We start from the raw sequence: 24,550 nt of genomic DNA on the forward strand, positions 1-24,550 counted from the left end.
AGGGATAACATTCATTATGAATGTAGTGTGTGAGTGAGTGTTGGTGGTGGTCGGAGTGCAGCTTCGCTTCCGTCAGTCTGCCCCAGGGCAGCTGTGTCTACAATAGTAGCTTACCACCACTAAGTGTGGAGTGAAAGAATAATGCCTTAATTCTGTAAAGCGCTTTGAGTGTCTATGATAAAATGCTGTATAAAATAAAATGCATTATTATTATTATTATTATTATGAAAACTCCACACAGAGCTGAACCAAGTGTCCACCCAGGGCTTGAACCCAGGACCTTCTTGGATGTGCTGACCACTATTCAACCATGCATGAGTATAACCTTCCTCCAACTTTTTTTTTTATTTATTCCTTATTTATTCCTCTAAATCCTTAGATGGAGTGCAAAAATATTATGAATGTTCATAATCACTGTCAAGCAACAGCGTATACATTTAATATGATGCTGCTTTTCCTTTTAAATAATACACATACATGATTCACATGTTCTCTTCTCCTCAGTTTCGGATAGAAATATTGAATCTTTCTATTCATTTGTGTACCAAATGTAATTTGTAAGTTTACCAACAACTAAAGGAGGAGTTGGCTCAAAGTTTGGGATATATAACTTAAAGCAGGTTCAGGCACAATTTGCCTAATGTATCACATGAGCCGGTATGTCTTTTATGAGAAGCCACATGTTGTGTTCTTTTCTCTCTGACATCTGGGAGGCAGCCATACAGACAGTAAAGAAATGTACTGTGCAATGCTTTCCCTCTCTTTCTTTGAAACTAAATGCATTTATTTCCACGAGACTTGCAAATCAATACAAATACATGGGGGTGTATAAGATGGTAAACAAAGCCAGTATTAAGATTTCCTCCTTATTTCTAAAAATTATGACTTTGAGTGAGTGATAGCTTTTTTGATGCTTTGTTTTTCTGCTTTAGCATTAGCATTCACTTCCATAACTTGGTATTTTTCTTGAAAACATCTGGATCGATCTATTGTTACCACAATGATGTTTCATGTTGTGTTGGATAAGAGCAATCCACTAAACATCCTCATCCTCATCTTCCTTTCGCTTCCAGTTTTGTTACACTGGCTGATGCTCTCTGAGCTTCTGCTAAGAAAGCAAGAATAAACTATATACATATTTTCATTTAATCTACCATTTGCCATGGTTCCAACTGTTTCTGTTGCTCTCCCAGTTCACTTTTAATGAAGCTGTTGTGAAATTCCTGAGGAACTTATTGGGCTGTTGGGGGACAAAACTGAAAACAACACTCGGTTGCTGAAGAACTTTGGGGCTTTCGTGTTTGCTTGACAAAATTTTTAGTCCAAGTGATTTAATTTGGGATTCAGTTGGTTGGGGTCACTTTCAACTGCTTTCTAAAAATTTCAACAAACAAACCAAAATGCAATCAATTCCATAAAATTTTCAATGAAGTCAGTCAAGAAGCCCCATCTTTTGTCGGTAAATACTGACATCTTGTGGCTAAAAAGGCAACATAATTTATAAATTTTTTGTAAAAATTATAAAGGACACAAACACACACGCAAACGCTATATTTGGTGAAAATTGGGAGAAAAACTCATATTAGACAAATTCAAATAACTATTTTTATTACAGTAATGCATAATTATTCAGACAAATCTTATATTCTTATTAATATAAGAAGTAAGTAGCTTGCATTTGACTTAAAAAGTGAGGAAGGGTCATGTACATGATCACGTCATGTACATTGTTGTTGGTGTTCAGATTTTTTAAAAAGGTCAAATGTTTGTCTAGTTGTTTGACATGTAGATGATGTATGTTTGACTGAGCCCATCTCATTTCATGGCTCCACCTCCACCACTGAGCCCCATGTCATGTGACTTTGTGACAGACAGGGTGAGGCTCTGGATCCACTTGTCCTTCTGCTCTTCAATACAGGGAGGCCAAGGCTCAAACGGAGGAAGAGGTGCAGTGAGGTCAAAGCCATGAACTACGAGCAGAAACTAGCTGAGAAGCTCAGCATTCTCAACGAGAGAGGGCATGGGGTGCTGATACGAATGAACTACATTAAAAAGGTGAGAGAGGCGTGAGAAAATATGATTTAAATGGTGCAAGATGAACTCCGAGTTTTGTTTTCAAAATATACACAGACCAAACAAGCACTTCTGCAAGTACTGGCGTTAAATGAATGGTTTCACAGTGACTCAAACTATCAAAATGTATATGTTTTAGTCAAAATTATATTTCATACAAGTCAAATTTTAAAAGAAAAAAAATTAAATGTGGTGATTTATTCCAACTGCCACCCTTTATGAACAAAAGTAACAGGTAGTGCACAAGTTTTGAATAGTCTGAATAACTTATTTGTAACATTTGTGCACTCTCCGTCAAATGAAACTAAGCCTTCATCGCTGCAGAGGAAGTGCAAACAGGAAGTCCCTCAACCTCGTCATTTACCCAATGTTGGTTTCAATGTGAATTGAAGGCTGCTAAACTTAGAGAAAAAAAACTGAACAACAGCTGGATAGGGTTTTAGATTAGTGTTTACTGTAATTAACTGATTTCACCACAATAATGCCATATAAAACTGCAAGGTCAGTGGGTTAGGTTGAGAATACCTCTACATTTCAGGACATTCTAACCAAACAAAGAGGTACATCTTGTGATATTTGTGACGTTGGTGCATTGCAACTTTCCAACATGCTTCTGATGTGGCTAGGGCTGTCATTTTGTATGTGTCTGGTCATTGTTTTACAATGTATTCATTCTGGTATTCTGGCTGAAAAATTCTTCAGCTCCACAAAGCAGAAATAGATTAATCAAATGAGCTTCTTCTTCTTCTTCTTCTTCTTCTTCTTCTTCTTCTTCTTCTTCTTCTTCTTCTTCTTCTTCTTCTTCTTCTTCTTCTTCTTCTTCTTCTTCTTCTTCTTCTTCTTCTTCTTCTTCAGGCTTTAGGATACAACTTGAAATGTTAATAAAAGCACTTAATTAAAAAAACTGTTTACAAATAATTCAAAAAATGAGACTCACCTTCATACTCTCTATTGAGCCTGTAAATCTTTTACAGTCATGTGCAGACGTCAAAACGAAGCCTTCCTTCCTGACTGACAAAAGCCACGAGTCTGCCGTCAAACATATTAACAAAAAGTTTCCAAACATCGACTTCAGAGGCAACATTGTAAGTAGCCCTGCCTCCTCTTGTTTATGTGTTCAATGTTTAACTATTGGTTCAATTGGAAGTTAAAAGCAAATCATAGACAACATACAGTTCAGCACTCTACTCTGGAATAAAGCCATGAAAATCAAATTAATATTTAAATTCAGCCTTAGGTTATCAAGCAATAGCCAAGTGTAAAATTAACAAAATGTGAAAGAATAACCAGTTAATGCATGTAGTTGCATAGTTATACTAGATACTACAACAGTGCACTCACATTTTCCTCTCAAATATCTATGTGTAAATATTTCAGCAAAATCTGACCAGTGTCCAGCGACAGAAATCAGAAGTCCTGGCTGCTGCATCAAGCTACTACGAGTCATTCCTGGATGTCATTGAGTTTCGGGTGATTCTTTTTTTTTTTTCCTTTAATTTTGTTCATGTGGAAAAAAACCCAACTTTAAATGTTAATTTTTAACTCTGATATAATAAACATTTAGTCTGTAGACTAAGGGCCCTATTCTACCGTCTTGACTTAAGCTCTTTTTTACGCGCCTAGGCGCTTCTCTCCTGCGCATATCCACCGCGCGTAAGTAGACCAAAACTGTGGCATGATGTCATTTTTTTGGGGCTGTCTAGAAATCATGGAACGTGGAGTTTTCCCAAAGCTCGTAAATGTAATTGAAATCCATGAAAATGATAAAACGCATTTTTAATTTGAAACGTCTTCATTGATAAACAATGCAACAGGTTGATTTGATCGGATTATTGCACTGTGAGGATTGGCCGCACTCTTCTGTCCGAGCCACAGTTAAAAACTCTATTTTTTTCCCTCCGAAACTAACGACAGATTAACGTTTGTTTGTGTGGAAAGCTTGATTTCGGAAATGATCAGCGCATCATCATCATCATCCATCATCAATGCGGCACCTACTCTAAAGCATGACCGTGTGATGCACTGCACGTTTGAGGAAATAACCACGCAGAGCGGCCTGCTTTAATACAGAGGAGACAGATGTTTACAGTGAAACAGAACCATTGGCTTCCAACATAATACGCAATTTTTATTATAAATTGTTTAAAGCCTTATAGAGCCGATGTGAGCAAGTCTTATTATTTACTTTGTAGAGGATCAAACTGTGGCTTTACGTTGGACATGGTATGAATATAGTTGGAGATCACTGTGACCAATGGACAGAAGTCTGTCAGAGTTTCATTGTCAAGCAGCAGCTGAAGCACAACTTTGGTGGTCACAGCTGATCAGCTTCACAACGCAGCACCCACTGCCCTACGGCAAAAGGAGAGGATGACACGAATAAAATATAATGTAATATAACACATTTTGTCCCGTGTAGAACTGTTAAATGCACATATTGAACCCCATGACAGCGTGACAGTGTCAGTTTGGAATATTATGAGTCCAAGTCCATATTTCTAGTGCAATATAATGTTTAACCTTATCGGGGCGCTGCACTTATTCCAGTGTCAGAAGTGCGTAAGAGGAAAATAACTTAAGTAGACGGGAAAATGCGCATAAGGCCAGATTTGAATGGGAACATCCACATTTCGTAAATTAAACAGCATCAGCGACAGTGATTTGTTGCTTTTATAACCAACTCTTGTTTGCTTGTTTTAGGACCACGTGTATGAGTTGTTAAACACCATTGATGCCTGCCAGTGCTTCTTCAATATTGTAAGTATTTTTTTTGTCACGTCATGTAATTCCATGTTGTGTAGGGATTTTTTCTGACAATCAGAGCAGTGCTGCCAAATAATATTTTTGCAAAAATGTCTCGCTAGTTACCATTTAATGGCATTAAAACATTAAAATTGCTCAAATTTTCATTTTAGACGGTGAACTTTGATTTTACCAAAAACTACTTGGATCTGATCACCACATACACCTCTGTTATTATTTTGCTCTCACGGATTGATGAGAAGAAGGCACTGGTGGGCATGTACAACTGTGCTCATGAGATGACAAATGGCAGCAGGTGAGAAAATGCAGATACAATTAAAGAAAAAGTTGAGAGAAAAGCAAAGATGGAGCAAATGGTTGGATGGATGGATGGATGGATGGATGGATGGTCAACAACTGTATGAAATAAAATTAAAGCTCCCAACTACTGTGCATGGTTCAAGCAACAAAAGGCAATTGGGCTTTAAAGACATGTTTGATGACAATTTTGCAAAAATCTTCTTTGTCGGTGGTTCACACCAAAAGTTTGTGTGTGCCACCAACAAAGACATACGGTAGTTTTAGCCTCTCTACATTTGTGTAAACCTAACTCTGGTTTACAATAATGAAAATGATTAATGTATTGTTTGCCACAGTGACCCTTCCTACCGACGGCTTGGTCAGATGTTTCTGGAATATGAGCATCCTTGGAAGAAGCTCACCGAAGAGTTTGGTCCTCACACTAGGGTAAACCAAATCAATGTTTAAACAATTTGTTTTTTAGCAAAACCTCATTAACGTTACTGTCCTGTACTTGTCACCCTGTAATTGTGGCGCATTATTCTTAATGTTCTCTCTCAGTCCGTAACAGCAGCATTGCTTTCGCTGAAAATTATCTACCCGCGCCGGAACCTTCCTGTTGAGCAGTGGCGGAGTGCCCAGCTCCTCAGTCTGCTCAGTGCTCCGGCTGCAATGCTGGACCCGGCCTGCAGTGATACTGTGAGTCTGGTCTCATGTCATGTCATTGTAAAGGCTTAGGTGGCAATTAAATACTATACAGATTACTATTTGTTTCCCATAGATGTCATGTGAGTTCCTGCCCATGGAGGTGATGGAGCGCTGGATTATTTGTAAGTGGTTTTCTTTCAAGCCCCATCTTGTCTCATTTTCAATACCTGCTTATCCTGTACAGGGTCACAGGGAATCTGGGAGCTTATCCCAGCAGACATAGAGTGTAAGGCAGTTTAAACCCAATAGGATGCCAGTCTATAGCAGGGCTTAATAGAGAGAAGTTGGGGACCACCAACGTGACTTGAACCCATGATCCCTGCCACAGAGTGACCCTCTTACAAGCCTTTAAAGTGTCATTAACCATAGTACCATAATCAGGATTACGTCCCAGCACCAAATGGTCCATGATCCAGCAGTGGGGAACCACCAATCGAAACGCTAAATTTGATTGGAATGATAAACAACGTAACCTTATGTCCCACTCCAGTCTTTTGAACGCAAACAACAGTAGGATTTATTTGGCACTAATTGTGACTTTGGTTTGTAGTCGGCTTCCTGTTGTGCCATGGCACTCTTAATACCAACCAGGCATCCTTAGAGCTGTGGAAAATGGGTCTACAAAGTGGCTTTTTCTTCACCCTTACAAGAGATGAAGTGATCAACATACACAAAGTCTCTGAGGACCTGTTTGACAGCTTTAAAGGGTAATATTCTCTATAGTACCATTATAGAATAACACATCTTATTTCCAGCCTAAAAAGTAACAGATTTACTTTGTTTAGAGGTCTGATGTGACATTAGAGCAACATTTGATAATAGAAGTACTTTGAGTGCACTTGTTAATTATTGTCATTCTGTCAGATATAGCAAACGAGTTGCCGACATCCGAGAATGTCGCGAGTATGTTTTAACCAACAGGTGAGCTGGTTAGGAACTCGAAGGTTCATGGTATCATGGATAAGTTGTAAGTGTCCACTATTCTGTGTAATTACCAGCGGAGCATTGCACAAAGAAAGGAGGCAGTATCTGAGAGGAGCGATGAAGGAACTTTTTGCAGTTCTGGAAGACGAACCCGGACTTTTGGGACCAAAGGTAAAAAAGCCTGTCAGGGATGTCTGAGGAATTCAAATTTTTCTCTACAGAGTTTCGACAGTACAAATAAATCTGTTTATGTGGTCGACCAAACTTCGTCCCTTTGATCTAGCTTCCACTGAGCTTACATTTGCTTGATTTCTAGTCATTTCATGTTTATGTATGTAAGTTTTACTCAGTCAACATTTGTCTTTTTCACTGCGTTTAAACCTCCAAGGCCCTGTTTGTGTTCATGGCTCTGTCGTTTTCCCGTGACGAGGTTCTTTGGCTTGTCAGACACTCTGAGAACATGCCAAAGATCAAGATGCCTGAGGACTTCATTGATAAGTATGTTACAGGCACACAGGATAGAATACTCAGACACAAATAACACTTTTCCCCGCTTACCTTGTGGTTATTGAACACTGTCACCAGCAGAACGTTTGATTTAAGGATGAATTTAATGATGTACTGTGCAGTTCATTAATAATGTGCTCTCTTTTAAAAACATGGTCATACAGTATGCTGTGCATCTCAAATGATTCTCATTTGTATCTTGTACTTGTTTCTGTTTTCCAGTCAGATGGCTGAGTTGCTTTTCTACATGGAGAAGTTTAGAAACCTGATTAGAAAATACAAGCATGTTATTCAGCGCTATCATGTTCAATACCTGGCCCAGTTCGATGCCCTCATTCTCAATGACACCATACAGGTACCCACAAAACAATAGGGAGTGTGTAGATCATCTATTCATCATCTTTCTGCCTTTTCAGAGAGAGTCTTACATTAATGGAAACATATTAGGTCTATATAGAGAGGCACACACACGTTTTTAAAAGGCTTACATGCACATAACAGACAAAAACCAACAAGACATCCACAATTTGATTTTATAAGTTTATACAGTTAGTTTAGCTACTATGAATACATAAATTAGCAATGCTTTTATTATTATTATTGTTTTTTATTGTTCTACAGAATATGTATGTGTGTCCAGAGGAGGAATCAATCCTTTTAAGCTCATTCGTCAGTACGCTTTCTGCTCTGCCAGTCAAGAATGGTAACATAATCAAACAGGTTTATCTTCAATGAATGAGAGCAAATGACACATTAATTTTGGTTTTTTGTATTGTGATTATCAGATGACAATGATGAGTTTGACTTCACAGCCCTGAGACTTGACTGGCTAAGGTTACAGGTAACCATATTTGCTCTGACGTACAACAAGGCCATGAAGTGTATGTGGAGTATGTGGGATTATTCTTCAAGCAGTGGAGCTAAATATGAATTATTGGGTGTTCTTTATTCTTTCATTTCAGGCCTACACAAGCGTAAATAAAGCCCCTCTTCCTATAAAGGATTATCCTGATCTTTCAAAGGTGATGAGCATGATTCAGTTTCACACCCAAATGGTGGACAGCATAGAAGAACTGTTGCAGGAGACGTCTGAAGTGTCCATTCTCTGGTCATTGTCTTCTCATCTGTCCTTTTCCTCCTTACATATACTGGATGTCTTCAATCTTTATCCTCCAACATCTGCTCACTCTCTCTGCTCCATAGTTTTTTCCCACGTGTCTTTGAGAAGATGTTCAGTCAGAGTAGTGAGGAGGTGAACATGAAGCGTTACCTCTTGTCCTTCCCGTCCGTCTGTTCTCAATTCAGTCAGTGTGGACATCCACTCTGCCCAGAAGAGGTCAGTGTTACTTCATCTGCTATACATAGGCTTCCATCCATCCATCCATCCATCCATCCATCCATCCATCCATCAGTCTCAATAGATACTCACAAAACTTACATTTAATTTCAGGACTGTTATATTGCATAGTTTTGTTTTCAACTTTATTTCAGTTAAACAGCATTGATAAACATGAAAAAAAAAAAAAAATTGATAATACATAGTACACATAGTACATACATTCAAATCACAAAGAGGATTTTAAAGCTTCATAAAAGTGTATTGTCCGGATGGCTTTCTTATTTGTCAGACCCCTTAATGTCTCAAAGTAAGATAGCATAGACTTAAAGACAGCCTATGTATGCTCAATGACAACATGCAGAGAAAGAAATAGGCGTGAATGAAACCATGATACATTAGTAGAGACTCAACTTTCCTATGTTTTGTTTCACAAAAGCATCTCTGATCCCGAAAAAGAGTCAAATTCCTAAATAATAAAAATGTTGAAATGATAGAAAAGTTGAAAAATGTGCAAAATCTGTGGTCAGAACAAAGCTTGCATTGAAATACATAAGTAAATAAAGATGTTCATTGAGAAAATTAAAGAACATGAGCATGAATAGTCACTTTTAACTCTTCTTTTTTTTTTTAAAAAAAAAAAAAATTGTGTTTAGATAGAGGAGATGGAGAAGAGGAGCCTGCGTCTTTGTGTAACCTTCTTAGAGCAGCTAGCCAAGCAGACCAGCAGCGTTCTGTTGGAGCTTTGTGCTGAACAGCACAAGCTATGTGACGAGGTGAAGTCTGTCTCTTGATATAAGTTTTTGTGTGTGTGTGTTTTTTTTTTTCAGATTATATTAAGTGTGTTTTTAGTATGAGTTTCTGTTTAGAGTTCTGATTGATTTCCATGTCATTAAAAGTTCTGCATTTGATGTTAGAATACAAATAGCTTTATGCTTTCATTGCTTTATTGTTCCTCAGCTGCAGCCCCAGCGCTGTGCAGAAACCATCAGCGCTGCTCGCTATAGAAAGCAGAAGAAGCCATTGCAAAAAAAAGGAGAAGCCCAAAAACAGAAACCAGGATCTGAGAGCCTGAGGAAAGACCGGGCAGTCATCACAAAGTCAGACTCAGGCTATTTTCTACCCACATGGTTACCAGTATTACTTGTATTTATATTCCTGCCAGATGTTTTACATCTAAACTGATTTATATTTAAAGTCAGGGTCTCCAAATTAAGATTGAGTGTTTTTTTTTGGATTGTTTTTGTGAAAAGCTGTAATTGGGGAGCAACTGCTTTTGTTTTGAACAGGGTTGTTGGCAGAATTGGGTTGTGTCAATAATGCACAAACTTTGCAGTCAATGTAGGAGGAAAGCGAAACACTTTTAAAACTCTTGGATTGGACAAAAACTACTCAAGTGTTGAAAATATTTACTTTATTATATTTACTGCATGCAGACTCTTTCAAATCCTTATTCTCACCTCAGGGAGCATTTTGTTGTGGCTTCTGTTATTAAGTCGATGGGATTAAACTGAATTTGAGGCATGACTGGTTTATGTTTTAAATAAGAAACCTTCAAATTGACAGTCAGGAGAAATTGCTTTTAGAATATATATCTATATCAGGGCGCTGCAAATATAGACCACCAATGTCAACACCAATGACAATTTCAATAGTTTTGGCTGGCAAGTGTTAACCTATGAAAAAATTCAAGATCGTAAAACACCATTAAATAAACATAAACAATTATTTAATATAGCCTCCATATTCTCCCAACAAGATATATCTCATGACACAGCAGCGCATCCGTTGTTTGTGTTGGAAACACACAAAAAAAGGAGAAAATGTCAACAACAACAACTCAGAACAGCCTCAGTGAGGTGCATCCACAAAGCCAATCCTTCCTTTTGTACCATTCACTGTGGAAAATATGAACAGTTTTCTGACCTTTGCTTTGCTGAAGGTCTGGTAGCTCAGGTGTTGGTCTCCCATCTTTTAAAAGCTGTGTTAAAAGAAAGTTTATTTATCGTCTCTAGCGCTGTCATCCTGCCTGTAGTGTTATCCCGCTTCTAGCTAGAAAACGTAGCAGCAGCCACGCTCTATCAATTCACTAAAGCACTGTAAACGGATGTATAGCATTTAGCATAACACGGTTACGTCCAAAGGCAGCGTAGCGATCTTCCTTTTTACATAAATAGTTTTCATATTAGGGAACTGACTGCACATGCTCAAACACATGGCAGAGCTGCAATGTGCTTTTGGGAGGGGGTGTGACCTCCTCCTGCCTTACAGCGGAGTGAGACTTGAGAAGCGTCTCTGCCGTACCAGGATTTAGCGATGTTTACTCAAATAGGCAATGAAAAGCACAAAATACTGACACTTTCAAACTTATAGGTACTGTAGGCTATCGGAAATTGAAAAATATATTGTAATTATATTATAATTAAAACAAATAATGAAAATATCAATTCACCCTTTGGTAGGCACTGCCTACCCTGCCTACCCTGACTGCACATCACTGATATATATCTATATATTTAGATATATATAGTGAAATAATACACAGTGTACTATGTCTGATCTTATCTACTGTATTTATGACAAATCATATTTGGTTTCTTTTTTGCAAATCAAATAAATCATATTTTTTGAGGGCAGATCCTCAGGACTGGGTCAATGTCCAAATATTTATCTTTTCTTTATAGCCATGCATCCTCATCTCTCACTCACTCTCTCTGTCTCTCCTCTTGTTCTCACAGTATGGATAAACTACACCTGATGCTGACAGAACTCTGCTCCTCCTACAGTCTCTGTAGTGACCTGGTTGTCTTCAATCACGCGGTTGTTCCTACAGAGTTCCTCCTCTCCCATCTGGAGAAGCGCCTCATTGAGTAAGACGAGGGTGGATGGGGTTATTCATATATTTGTGGATGCAATGAATATGGATGAGCCATGGAGGTGGAGAGCATCCTTCACCCAAGCCCAGTAAACAAAGTGCTGTCAGGGATATGCCAATTAGTACAATCACCTTCTCTCTATCTGACAGGATTATACATACTATGAATTTAATGATTTCATATATAACGGGGTTTAAAGTTTGTAATTAAGTGGACATTTTGTTGAAATGAATGTTGTAACAATGTTAGTTTGACTGATGCTTTAGTGCAGGAGTATCAAACTCATTTTAGTTCAGGGGCCAAATACAGAGCAGTTTGATCTCAAGAGGGCCACGGATTTTATGGTGGAAAACGATTAATTTCAACATTATTGTGCCCTGGTTGTACATATACATGATATACAAAAAATTTAAGAAACTGACAACAATAAGCAATGCATGACGGATGTCAGTCCCAACTGGGTCTTCTCTTTAAATTTCTTTGTGCACACACTTTAAAGGAAAATTATGCCATAACTTACATAACTTATGTCAACAGTTTAACATTAAAAATAACTGCCATCGTTCGATATATCACTATCCAAGCAAAAAGTGACTGATATCAGTCCCTGCAGGATCTTCACTTAAATTTCCTTTATTTTGTGACAAATTTTTATTTAATTTGTTGACATTTTGCAGAATGATTTGAGAAAAATCTTAGGATTTTGGAAAAATTGAGAGTTCTTTCAACAATTTAAGACTAAAAATGACTGCCATCTTGTGATATAAGCTTTGCGAAAACTGTGAGTCGTGCATATATTGAGGAGTTTCATTGAATGTGTGCATAGGGACTGAGATATGTACAAATGTATCCTTTGGTAATTACACGACTCAGATATTTATTTATTTTTTTGCTCCATTTTAGTTGAACTAGATTTATATTTCACACAGTAAAAGTATAGAAATACCATTGTTTAAAATTGTTTTAATAATAATAAAAAATAAAAAATAAACTTTGAAAAATTTCAAAAATCTAATTTATTTTTTCAGATAACCCCAAGGTTGAAAAAGACTGATTTTATGGCTCCGGAATATATTTATCATTTAAATAGTTTGTATCATTTGACACCCCCTGCAGTGCCATTGCGTACCCCCATTTAAGAAACATTGCTCTAAAGGGCCGGATTTGGCCCCCGGGCCTTGAGTTTGACACGTGCTTTGAAGTATTCTTCATCAGTTTTCGACTAAATAGGAAAACGTCTTGTCCATCACTTACTTGACTATTAATTTTCTGACTTTTCCTGTGAAAAATGCATCATTCTGACCAGAGATCTATCATGTCACATTTCAGCTCTGTGTCATTTCAGTGCTAACTGCTGTTTACAATAGAATTCAGTACCAGTGTAACATGGAGCAGTGTTTGGTCTTTCTGTCTCAGTTGATAGTCATCTCCTCTTCCACCATAAAATTAATACTCACAAGTAGCTGCACACTCACACTGATTGGATTTTCTTCCAGAGTTTTAAACATAGCCATGCAGGGAAAGTACCAGACTGAAGGACCGTGAGTGCACGCTGACCCAGTGAGGGTATAGTGCTGTGTCGTCATGGCTCGTTTGGTTTTAGAGGTCCATTTGCTCTCACTTACAAAGTGACGTTGGTAAAACGTGTTTCCTCCAGAGTCATCGTGAGAATGGCCAGGTACAACCAGACCACCCAGGAGATAGCCCGTCCCTCTGACCTTCTGGCAGGCATAAATGCCTATACCACCAATCTGCACAGCCTCTCCAGTTACATCAACATAGACGTCACCAGGCTGGTTAAAAGTGTCCTGCTGCAGCAAACGCATCCACAAGACTCTCACGGAGGAGAGACTCTAACAACCCTCTACACAAAATGGTGTGTATAGGACCTGACAGTGTTTTCTATCGTCTGTTAGAATGCAGGGTTGGGGTCAATTACATTTTTCAGTTACAATTACATTTTCAATTACTCATGTTCAATTACAATTCAATTAGGATTACAGTGATCGGCATTTTTCCATTTATAATTAAATTACAATACTTTTTTATTCTCAGAAAGTCAATTACAATTATGTTCACGATTACTAAAGTTCAATTACAATTATGTTCACGATTACTAAAGTTCAATTACAATAAATCACAATTACTGAGTCTGTGATAAATAAGCCCATAAAAGGTAACCTTTCTCTTGTGTTAGCTTTCTGTTAGCGTCTCTTATGTTAGCGTCACTATGTCTGGTGAGACATCTCAGTCTTAATCAGAGAACCGGGGGTTATGTGAATAACCTATATGTTACCTTGTTAGGCTTTCTAATCAATGACAACATAGGTTTTAATATTTTTGGCGTGGACATCTGAGCCTTTTTTCTGTCAGTATATTCTCGATTTCAATTTTTTTAAATATTAAAATGTGGGAAAGCTTGACATGAAACACATTTTAATCATTGTTAACTACATTTGTGTAGAACTGTTCATAGAACTGTAACATGATTACCCTGTTTTGCGTTAAATCATAATTGACAATTTTTATAGAATTTGCATGGCAATTACAATTACAAGGTCAATTATCTAAACTCAATTACAATTTAACTATGATTATGACAGCAACAGATTTTTTAAAATACAGTTTCAATTATAATTAAGCAATAATTGTAATTAATTATCAATTACGCGATTACAATTATAATTGACTCCAACCCTGGTTGAATGCAGATGTGTTTTTAAGATTGGGGTTGGTAGATGTAAACATGTTCATGTTTAAAATAAACCATCTAATTGTCAATTATTCAGTTTGGTTTGTTTCTTCAATCGTAAATGTATACATTTATTTATGTATATTTCATGGTTTCTGCTTTAGGTACCTGGAGAGTCTTTTGCGTCAGGCCAGCAATTCGCTGATCATCCACTGCCCTATGATGCACTGCTTTGTCAGCCATACTACTGAAAGCGAGCTGCCTTTCAGAGCAGAGGAGTTCTCAGATGTTTCAGGTCAGCTCAGCATTTCACATTATTATAGCAGCCAGCCAAATAATACTGACATTCATGATAGTAAATAAAACACTACCTGAGGAAACAACTCAAATAAAATATGTTTTTTTCTCTATCTGTTGGGATATTTCACCTAGTATTCTATTTTTTGTTGAAGGCAACCCCATTGCATACAGTAATATTGGGTTAATTGAACAAATCTTGTCTGTAGCAGTCGATGTGCTTCTAATATGCTCAGGTCATACACCGATGTATTTTTTCTTTTGACTTTACAATTATATTCAGCTTTACAAAGTGTCATAAATTGGTGAGGGACACAGAATACTATAGATTAGGGGTGTGTATTACCTGGCATCTGGCGATACAACTCATATTTCGATACATAGGTCACAATACGATGCAATACGATACGATATATCCCAATATTAAAGTATAAGGCAATTATTGAGATTTTTTTTTTTATATATGACTTAAGAAACAACTAATCTGTAAATGTTTACACCTTCATGAGAACATTATGTATAAAATATATTTTATTCGCATATTTTACCCTCAAAACATTGGCTTTAACATGCCATGTGCCAACAACCTAAAATAAAAAAAATTACATACAATCTGCCTGTTGCTTTTAACCAACTTTGGCTTTAGTGCAACATGACTTAAGTGCAACTTAACTCAGGTATATGCCTAGAACAATAAATAAATGCAGAAAGTTTAGAAAGTTAAGACTTTCTTTTTTCATATTATTGAAAAACACAAGCTGGTCAACATGCCCAGATTTCAGCGCACTTCTTTGTGGAGTTACTATGACTTCTGCAGTGGAAAAGACTTTATTAATAATAATAATAATAATAATAATAATAATAATAATAATAATAATAATAATAATAATAATAATAATAATAATAAATAAATAAATAAATAAATAAATAAATAAATAAATAAATAAATAAATAAATAAATAAATAAACACCCTTACTATAAATATAAAGTAAAACACAAATTATCTGCATTGCGGCATGAATGAAATGGTAGAAAATCACTCATTGTGTTAACATTGTGACCCATGGTGATGGATAAAGATAAACAGATATTTTATTCATCTCCAAGAGAAATTCCCATTTTCCAGCAGCATGTCAGGGACGAAGACACAAGAGAGCATGCAATGATCTAGAAAAATATAACAATCATGAAATAGCCTAAAAACTGAAAAATATGAACCGATATACTGTACGTAAGTATGAAACTTTACCACAGAATGAATGTAATTTCTAAAGATCAAGACAATCTGAACACATTTATCATCCATTTTTGTTAGAAGCCCATTTGAAACCAGAATATGGCAAAGCATGCTGGGAAAACTGTTCTTCAGATATTGTCATGAAATATTGTCATATTAGCAATATTTTCAACTTTACTCAATAATACTGACTTCACTTTCAAGCATTTTTCTGCTTTTGGTATAATTTAACCAAATTTTACTATTTCACATTTTTCTTTAAAGAAATGTGTCGAGAAGATAGGATTTAATTTATTCATCTTTTTGGAACAAACTATAATCTATTACCCAATTTAATAATGACTGCACCCTAAAATACAACGTACATACAAATAAATGATCTGCTGCTGATCACTTACATCAGTAATGATGTGTTATTGATGCAGCTGCACTTGCACTGTATAATGCGTATACCTGGTCTGTAAGTTAAGGTGACATTTCTCAAGTGACACAAAGCCCTTTGTCTCCTTAGCAACAGTGTTGCCTTGTTGGAGGCTTCTTAATGATACATCCTGTGTTGTGCGAGGAGTTTATAAGGATTTTAAAACCAAGTGCACAACGGAGAGCATCATAAGACTTTGGCAAAATGCATAATCTGAATATATCCTATAAATATTGAAACACATTTTGGTAAATGATTATAAAATGTATTGTTTAGATTGTTTTTCTTTTAAAATTGGTTAAAAAAAAAAAAAAAGTTGTGGAAAATAGGGCGTTCTTTTATTAATAGAAATATTCCAGTCATAAAGTCAACAGTACCAGCTTATGATTGTTCCTATTCCTAAAATATCTTTGTACATTCTGTGCAGAGTTACAGTCCCTGGCAGAGGTTTTGGGTCCTTATGGTTTGAAGTTTTTGAGTGAGAATCTGATGTGGCACATCACCTCTCAAGTCAGCGAGCTGAAGGTACAGCATGTGATGCATGTTTTTTTTTCATAGAGCTGGAGGTGGACAATCTTCTGTTAGATGATGTTAGATTTAGTAATTTTTTACATAAGCAGAAACAACTTTGGCTGCTGCACAATAGAATGTTATGACATGAAGATGAACAGTGTGTAAATATGCACTAAACCAATAACTAATGAATGGATTGTCTTCTCCGCTCTCTGTCAGACTTCATAGCTCAATTCTATTCAAGATTGAGTTATTTGATTATTTTAATTTATTTTGAATAGGCTGAGATTGAAACTGCTAAAAGTAATTTAATTCAGCTGTTCAAAAACAAACCAGCTTCTTCTTCCTCAAAAGTAAAATAAATGAATAAATTAATTGATTTACTGTTTGTGGGACTCAGCTAAACTAAAGGTTTGGGGTCGGTGTAAAGATAACATGTGACTATATGCTGCATTAGCAACAAACAAAAAAAAAAAAAAGGTAAATTTGTGCAAAGTTATGATAACACAAGGGGTAAAACACAGGTTTAGTAGTCTATCAGGATACATTACCACTTCAAATATGTTTGATGTATCACTGATACTTCTTTAGTTGTTAGCGGCGTCTATAATGAAATAAATGTTGCATGTTTTGGTCTCAATTTTACTTCCATCAGATTATAGAACAAACGAAAAAAGATATAGAAAAAGTTTTAAACATGCTAGACCGTCAGAATGCGCTCTATGTTAAAAGTAACAACATTATCACATTATCTAGCAATCTTTTTGTGAAATAGCTACCTTTTCTTGTCATAAATACATATTCAAGACTCCCCATTACATCATATATCGTAGTGTTTAACACCTCAAATTGAAATGGAGAGTTGCAAAGAGCCACTGTCTGTCAGAGCGTTAACATGTGTCACTTATTCTCTTTTTTTTTTCTCTTTTGGTAGAAAATGGTGATGGAGAACATGGACACCCTCGTGCAGATGAGGAACAGCTTTGATAAGCCAGAAGAAATGGCCAACCTTAAAAAAAGATTGACAGGTGAGAAGTGAAAAGGTGGGATTCAATGGGGAAAGTGTGAAGATGAAGACAAATGGTTGAAATGAGTTATAGAAATACAGGATGAAGGAGATCCAGCATCAAGCACCAGGTGAGGTGAAAGAAGGATGAAAACTGTTCAAAGATGATTTGAAATTGAAAGAGGAAGTTTAGGATTGACATATGAGCTCTTTTCACTTTACTAATCTCTACGTTATCTTAAAAACCACATGTATGAACACCTTACTGCCTCTGATTTATAAATACCTATTTGTCTGATAATATATGGCTTTTTAACCAGTTGAATCTGAAATATACATACATCTACATTTCACTTTCCACCATAAATATGCTTTTTTTTAAAAAATATGTGTCTGAGTTATAGTGGTACAGTTTTTCATTTTTTGCTGTGCTGATAGTAAAGTGGTTTTACTTCAAACTTTGTCCGTGCCGTGTAAAGGTGGAAATAACAAGCCAGCAAAGCAATAATGACCCCTCTTAAAAATTGTCTGATAATTTTTAGACATAAACATGTATCTGTATATATTTTATGTAATTTATTACTCATTAGATATTGACGTGCTGAAAGCTTTTTTGTACTCATTTTAGACACCCCACAGTTCATGTGCACTTCTTTGCCCGTCTGGGGCAAACAGTTTTATTTATTTTATTTTTTTTAATTTTTTTTATTTTTAAGTTTAGAAATTATTATGGCTACTTGCTTTGAAGAGGGAGACTCGTGTGCAAAAAGAACAACACACAGCATTTTAAAATAGTACTTGTACATTTATTATGTTTCCACTGAAGTGCTAAATATTATTTATTTTTTTCCATAGGTGGAGAGAACGTGCTGAAGAGAATGACCATCATTGGAGTGATTCTATCCTTCAGATCCATGACACAGGACTGTCTTAAATATGTAATATTCAGCAAGATTTTTGATGATTCAGAATTCTTTTTTTTTTTTTTTTTTTTTTTTTTTAGCATAAAATATAACATATTTTCAAATATAAACTCAATATTAATAATATTGATTACTAATTTTTGGTTCACCCAAAGTGGTCACACCACAATGATGTAAAGTTCTTTTTTTTTTTTTTTTTTAATACAAATGCTTTAGAAATGTTTTGAATTGAAATTCACAGGTCCTTCGTAAGCATTGCCCGTATTTGATGGGGCCCATTGAGTGTCTGAGAGACTTTGTCTTCCCTGAAGCTGACATCCAGGTAACACTGCTCTCAACATTAAGAGAACATTATAACAATACAGTCATTCACATTCTGTACAACATAGAACTAGGGTTAAATCTTTATCCTAAATTTAAGTCTGTGCACATACATAATAAATATGATTGTACAGGTAGGCATATATCATGATTTCAAAATATAGCAAAAATGTTATGATGTTCTGTTGTAAAATTTCAGGAACAATCTTTATAAAGTACCTATATTTTCAAATTATGAATTTTCTTTACTATTGCTAAACTTAATGGATTACTTTACTAAATGCAGAATTGTTTGAAAATGTATATGTTGTGGACCATAATCTTAATCTGTTTAAATAAAATAAAAAAAATATTCCAAAAATATAATTTTCTTAATTATGCCAAATGCATTTTGTGCCCTATCAGGTACAGTTTTTATAACTTTGTCAGTTTAATGCAGTCGTCACTGCAAAATGAAAGGGAAGGACATTACCACAGTACTCAAATTATCACTTTTATTTATCAAAATTATATTTAGTGTTTGTTTAAACTAGATTACATAGATTGTGTGCAGGACATTTTCCTCTAAGTGAACCGACAATTTTTTTTTCGACAGCAAGGTGAAAAAGCTGATAACAGCATGCATAAAAACGGCAGAACTTCAATGAGATCTGAGATCTTTAACATTTAAGACACAGTTTCATGATTCCATTTTGATGTCAGCCAAGTAAAATATCCTATCTCCCTTTGGAGCAATTTGTGCGACTGTCCCTCTCTTTTTCTTAAGTCTGGCCTGTGAGTGAGCCATGACAGCTTCGGCGTAGGTCAGTAGAGCTCCAAAGACGTCAGCAGGCCCCTCATGCCTTCCTGCGAGATGCCGTTCACTGCAGAGCTTCTGCTCTCTAAACCACATTAGTGGAAACTCTGTGCCCAGACAGAAGAAGCATGCATGCAGCCAGAAATAGGTCAAGAGCAAAAGCCATGTGTGAAGATAAAAGTGCAACCACAACTGACTTTGACAGACATATACTTAATGGGACTTAAATCTAGTCTGTAGAAAGAAGCATCTTTCTTTTGTGTTTGCTTATATTCATACGTTCAGGTCGTCATGCTTTTGTTAAAAATTTTATTTTCATTTATTTGTCAAAATGTACTCTATTCAAAAATGACATAAGGAGTTTCAGTCTTGCATTTCTTGCTATTGTGAAAACTCCTCTTACACCTTATTACTTATTATCCTTCTGGGTCTAAATTTTGATGGAAAATTGTCAGCAGAAAAGCATTTGATCATTGTATAAGCATCATGATTAACAGAGTTAAATACACAAAAACAAACATTGTGAAACACTCATGCATTAGGCTGGTTTTTAATTTAGATTCATTTAAATCATCATCATCCTCATCATCATCATCATCATCATCATCATCATCATCATCCATTCTATTCAACACTTTGTGTTGTTTTTACCTAATCATTGTTTTGACACCAGCCAAGGCAAATTTATTCATGATCAAAAAGTGCAACAAAAAACATTAAACAGTTTGAAAATCATTATTAACTTTTAAAATCAGCATTATAAACATTAAATCAACAACAACATGATTCAAAATCTCCCTCTCAGAAAAAGAGTGGCTTTATAAGGGTTAGGGTTAGGGTTAGGATGCTGAGCTGGCAGTTTGTTCCACTTTTTTGCAGCATAACAACTAAAAGCAGCGTCACCATACTGTATTTGCTGTGAGCTCTGGGCTCCACTATCTGACCTGTGTCCATAAATCTGAGAGACCTGCTGGGTTCATACCTGACTAACATCTCACTGATATATTCTGGACCAAACCCATTCACAGATTTATACACCAGCAGCAGAACTTTAAAGTCTATTCTGAGGCTCGAAGCCAGTGTAAAGACTTTGATTTGATTTAATTTTATTCCGAACACGACCACAACAGTACAAATTTTTGTTTAAGGCTTAAAGATATGAGCTGCATTTTATTCTCGATGCTTCCTGACCTTTCAGGAGACTCTGAGTGTGTTTGAGCTTGCATCAGCTGCAGGACTGAAGTGTGATATCGATCCTGCTCTCGTCGCAGCTATCAATAGCATGAAAACAGGTAACGCCTAATAACTACTCTGTATGATGGATATTTCTATCTGTTGGTATGAGATCTATTGTTTTGTAGGAGTGTTTTTAGTGTGTTTTCTTTTTCAATGCAGATAACACATCACTTGATGAAGAGTATAAGCTGTTCTGTTTGTTGCTCGTCTATATCGGCGTCTCCCTGCCGTTACTGGCCCTGAACCAAAACTCATCCTACAGCCAAGTGCATGGAGGTAAATGTTGACATGTTTACTGCACCATGGTTTTCTCCAGAAGGCACTCAACCTAAATACTGTTGTATTGTATTTACAGCTTATATTCACAAGCTCCTGAAAGTGTGAAACGACATGTTATCCCTTCTTAAACTGTTTGCCTTTTAGCAACATTGTGTGAGAAAACCATTTCCGTGGAGAAGCATTTACAGATGCCTCTGCGTATGTGCATTCATATAGTTAGTCGTAGCTTGTGTCCGTGCTGACCCCAACTGGTTGGCTCAGAGCCTGGGGCTGAAACATTAAGAGCTGAGATTTCTATCAAAGCCCATAATTGCTTTGTTGCCAGTGATGTTTTTGAGTTTATTTTCCAATCTCATTGATATGAATTTTCCCCAGGAGTTTTAAATATCGCTCTGTGACTTCCAGCTGCAGTCCTAAGTACCGCTTTGAGCCTCATTAGGTCTAAATGCTTTGGGTACACTGTCGTGTGTCTAAGTTGTTTTTTTTTTTTGCATTTGTTTGCAAAGGCCATAACAACAACATCCACTGTCTAGCGACAGCTGTCAACCAGCTGTCTGCTGCCATGTTCACTGTGCAGAACAAAAACATAGAGCAGGAGCTCAAAGAGTTTCTTCTGGTGAGTTTTGTTTTTATTTTTTTGTTTGTTTCTGAGCTGTTTTGTTTCATGAATTAACCACCAAGGAAGGTTTGTTAATATAACAGTTTAAAGCTTTTTCAGACTGAAACAACAAAACGATCAACAAACTAAAACACAAACTCTTATGCTTGGAATTGAAACGCTAAATAAATAAGGCAACAATTTCATAATAATAACTGTTTAAAAAAAACTGTTGGTCAATGTCAGAATCAGAATCAGATATACTTTATTTATCCTAGGGGGAAATTGCTTTTTTCTACTGATGCTCTAGAAATATTTTGAATAGTAAGAAGAAGCATTAAAACATACTGTAGAAAAGAAAGAAAAGAAAAAGAAAACATTCATAATTAAATAAAAGACTCTTGATTAAATAGGGATTAAATACAAGTGCACACCTCCAGGAAAATATAATACAAATGTACAAATATACAAATATAATACAGATAAATACAAGTATAGTATACTGAGCCATCTACCAACGACACTGTAAAATGGAGATGTCCATAACTCCATCAATCCATTTTCCAAGCCGCTTGCTCCTTTTTCATGGTCGCTAGGATGTCACACCTATACCTTTTAATTCCAAACAGGCTTTATTATATCAAGCCTTGCAGGATATTAATGGATGGCGTGGAACAGTACTCTCATCTTATGTATTCTCTTTTGCATTTGGCAACTTAAAAAAGGAAACATAGTCAAAAAAAAAAATAATAAAAACATATCTGTTTTTACAAGAAACAAAATGTCCTCGGATGAAAACAAAACAAAACATTATATTCAAAGCACTTATACGAAACTGACAAACCATTCTCCATCTCTGAGGTCGTAAAATATTCATTTTGTTTGACGTGTTTCCATCTTTTTTTCACAGCTGGCTTCGTCCACTCTCCTCCAGCTTGGACAAAATGTCGAAAAAATTGAGAGCAAAAACAGGGAGTCTGTGTACCTGCTTCTGCACATGGTAGGTTGTCACGTTACTCACTGTCTTTAATGTGTTTTTAAGTAACTAATAATTAATAAATTGAACTAGCCATTATTTAATGAGGCAGAAACAGGAGAAAACATGAGTCAGATTATTCAAAACTATTCTTACAAACCACAGATCAGTATTAACATCATCACCAGGACAGAGGAGGAGCACTCAATGTAGGCCAGATGGACATTGTCAAGGCAACAACAAACAACTTTCTATTAACGTAAAAGAAGTCTAAATTTATAGAAGCATAACTAGAGAAAATATTAGGATGACCTGAGACAGCACTAGAGGGATTGCTGGAAAGCCTGAAAGCTTAACGTTATGGTTCCCAGTCTACTTTAGTGGTTTTTCTTTCACATTTGGACCACAGGACAATTGTGGTTAAGGGTCTTGTCCAAGGACACACAAGGTCATGAAGATTAAACTGAATAAACCTGAAACAACTGTCTGTGTTATACAATTACAATGCAGGTTTTATTACCATAAACTAATATCTAATTTAAATGTATACAATAATGGATTATGAAAGTATTTTTTTTTCATTTTCTGCAATAAATGCACATTACTCATTGCCATTTCTTACTTTTACTGAAACGTTAAAGAGAAAAACAGTTATTTTCAGCAGTTTAAATCTAAGTATAGACTTGCTTTATTAACTTTACCACTGATTCTTTTAGATCGTGGAGGATTCTCCTTTTCTGAGCCAAGACATGTTGGAGAGCTGCTTCCCTTATGTTCTCCTCCGCAATGCCTACAGAGAGGTGCACAAACCCATCATTGTTACTCTGGGCTGAAGAACACGTTGCACACTTTAATCTTTATCCCTTATCAAGCCAAAGCCATCATTTTATCACCCACTTGCTTACATATAGAGTTTTACAGTTATACAATTATACAGTGCATACATACATACATACATACATACATACATACATACATTATTGCTTACTGCACTTTGATTTCTGTGATTTTTCAACTTTTTGTTTTAAAACCATTTTATAATGTCTTTTTAATAGATGAAAACATATAAAGAAATCAAATTTATGTGGTCTTTCAGTTTTATTTCAACATCTTTATTCCCAATTATTTCAACCATTCTTCCTTCCTGCATCAATTTTTTTGTGTGTTTCTACTTTGTGTTTAAATGATTCATTCCATTTTGGCAAAACATACGATGGACAAAATTTTCTGCAACCATGACTTTCATCACATTTCATTGGGTTGAGGTAATGTTTAAATACAAATCATTTCCTCCTCTTCTTGCACTTCCACACCCTCTGTTGCAGGTATATCTGTTCTGTTGCCACACTGGAGACATGCATGCTCACATCTGCTGGTGGCCAGGGTCGACATTAATGTGTGTGTACAAGTTGTGCATAGGGATTCAGTCACTGCCTGGGCCACCTCGAAATAGACTCAAATCCCGGCTGGGGTTTAACATTTGTGCGACTCTGCCTTAAAGAATAAACAAAAGTGCTGTCATTACTCAAGTATGACATGATACAGAAAATGTAATGTCTGTAACTTAAAGCTTTTCACATAAACTATCACTTTCAGTGTTTCCCAGTGGCTCTGTGCCCTAAGGACTGTTAATGGTGGAAACTGGTAGTGATAAAAGAACTCTCTAATGATTGTTGGGGTGACGCAAGTGCTCTTCTACTGGCTTAAACACTTTGGAATCATGTTCATAAAGCACCTGCTGCAAAACAAACAAACACACACACACACGCACACACACACACACACGGC

At 36.1% G+C, this 24,550-nt stretch overlaps 1 protein-coding gene across 1 annotated transcript; it reads left to right on the top strand.

Annotated features, from left to right (window-relative positions):
* Positions 1-1,874: 1,874 nt before the first annotated feature.
* nckap1l (NCK associated protein 1 like) lies at positions 1,875-23,845 on the top strand. Its single transcript, XM_028447624.1, has 31 exons — positions 1,875-2,055; positions 3,048-3,158; positions 3,451-3,543; positions 4,774-4,830; positions 4,989-5,131; positions 5,472-5,562; positions 5,677-5,814; positions 5,897-5,945; positions 6,374-6,530; positions 6,688-6,744; positions 6,822-6,918; positions 7,136-7,245; positions 7,477-7,609; positions 7,876-7,957; positions 8,040-8,095; positions 8,217-8,362; positions 8,458-8,590; positions 9,247-9,366; positions 9,551-9,690; positions 11,329-11,460; positions 13,124-13,342; positions 14,323-14,453; positions 16,542-16,639; positions 17,562-17,655; positions 18,489-18,571; positions 18,798-18,878; positions 20,872-20,965; positions 21,069-21,185; positions 21,695-21,804; positions 22,697-22,786; positions 23,479-23,845. The coding sequence occupies exons 1-31, from the start codon at positions 1,966-1,968 to the stop codon at positions 23,593-23,595; spliced, it is 3,369 nt and encodes a 1,122-aa protein (XP_028303425.1). The 5' UTR covers positions 1,875-1,965; the 3' UTR covers positions 23,596-23,845.
* Positions 23,846-24,550: the final 705 nt, after the last annotated feature.

Source organism: Gouania willdenowi, chromosome 5 (assembly GCF_900634775.1).
Source record: "Gouania willdenowi chromosome 5, fGouWil2.1, whole genome shotgun sequence".
NCBI lineage: Eukaryota > Metazoa > Chordata > Actinopteri > Blenniiformes > Gobiesocidae > Gouania > Gouania willdenowi.

What these genes read in the sequence shown, in the direction of transcription:
- nckap1l (XM_028447624.1), top strand. Translation starts at nt 1,966, where the DNA reads ATGAACTACGAGCAGAAACTAGCTGAGAAGCTCAGCATTCTCAACGAG. An exon ending in CCTGAGGACTTCATTGATAA is followed by an intron (nt 7,246 to 7,476) that starts GTATGTTACAGG and finishes TCTGTTTTCCAG; the next exon opens with TCAGATGGCTGAGTTGCTTT. An exon ending in CTGGAGAAGCGCCTCATTGA is followed by an intron (nt 11,461 to 13,123) that starts GTAAGACGAGGG and finishes TGTTTCCTCCAG; the next exon opens with AGTCATCGTGAGAATGGCCA.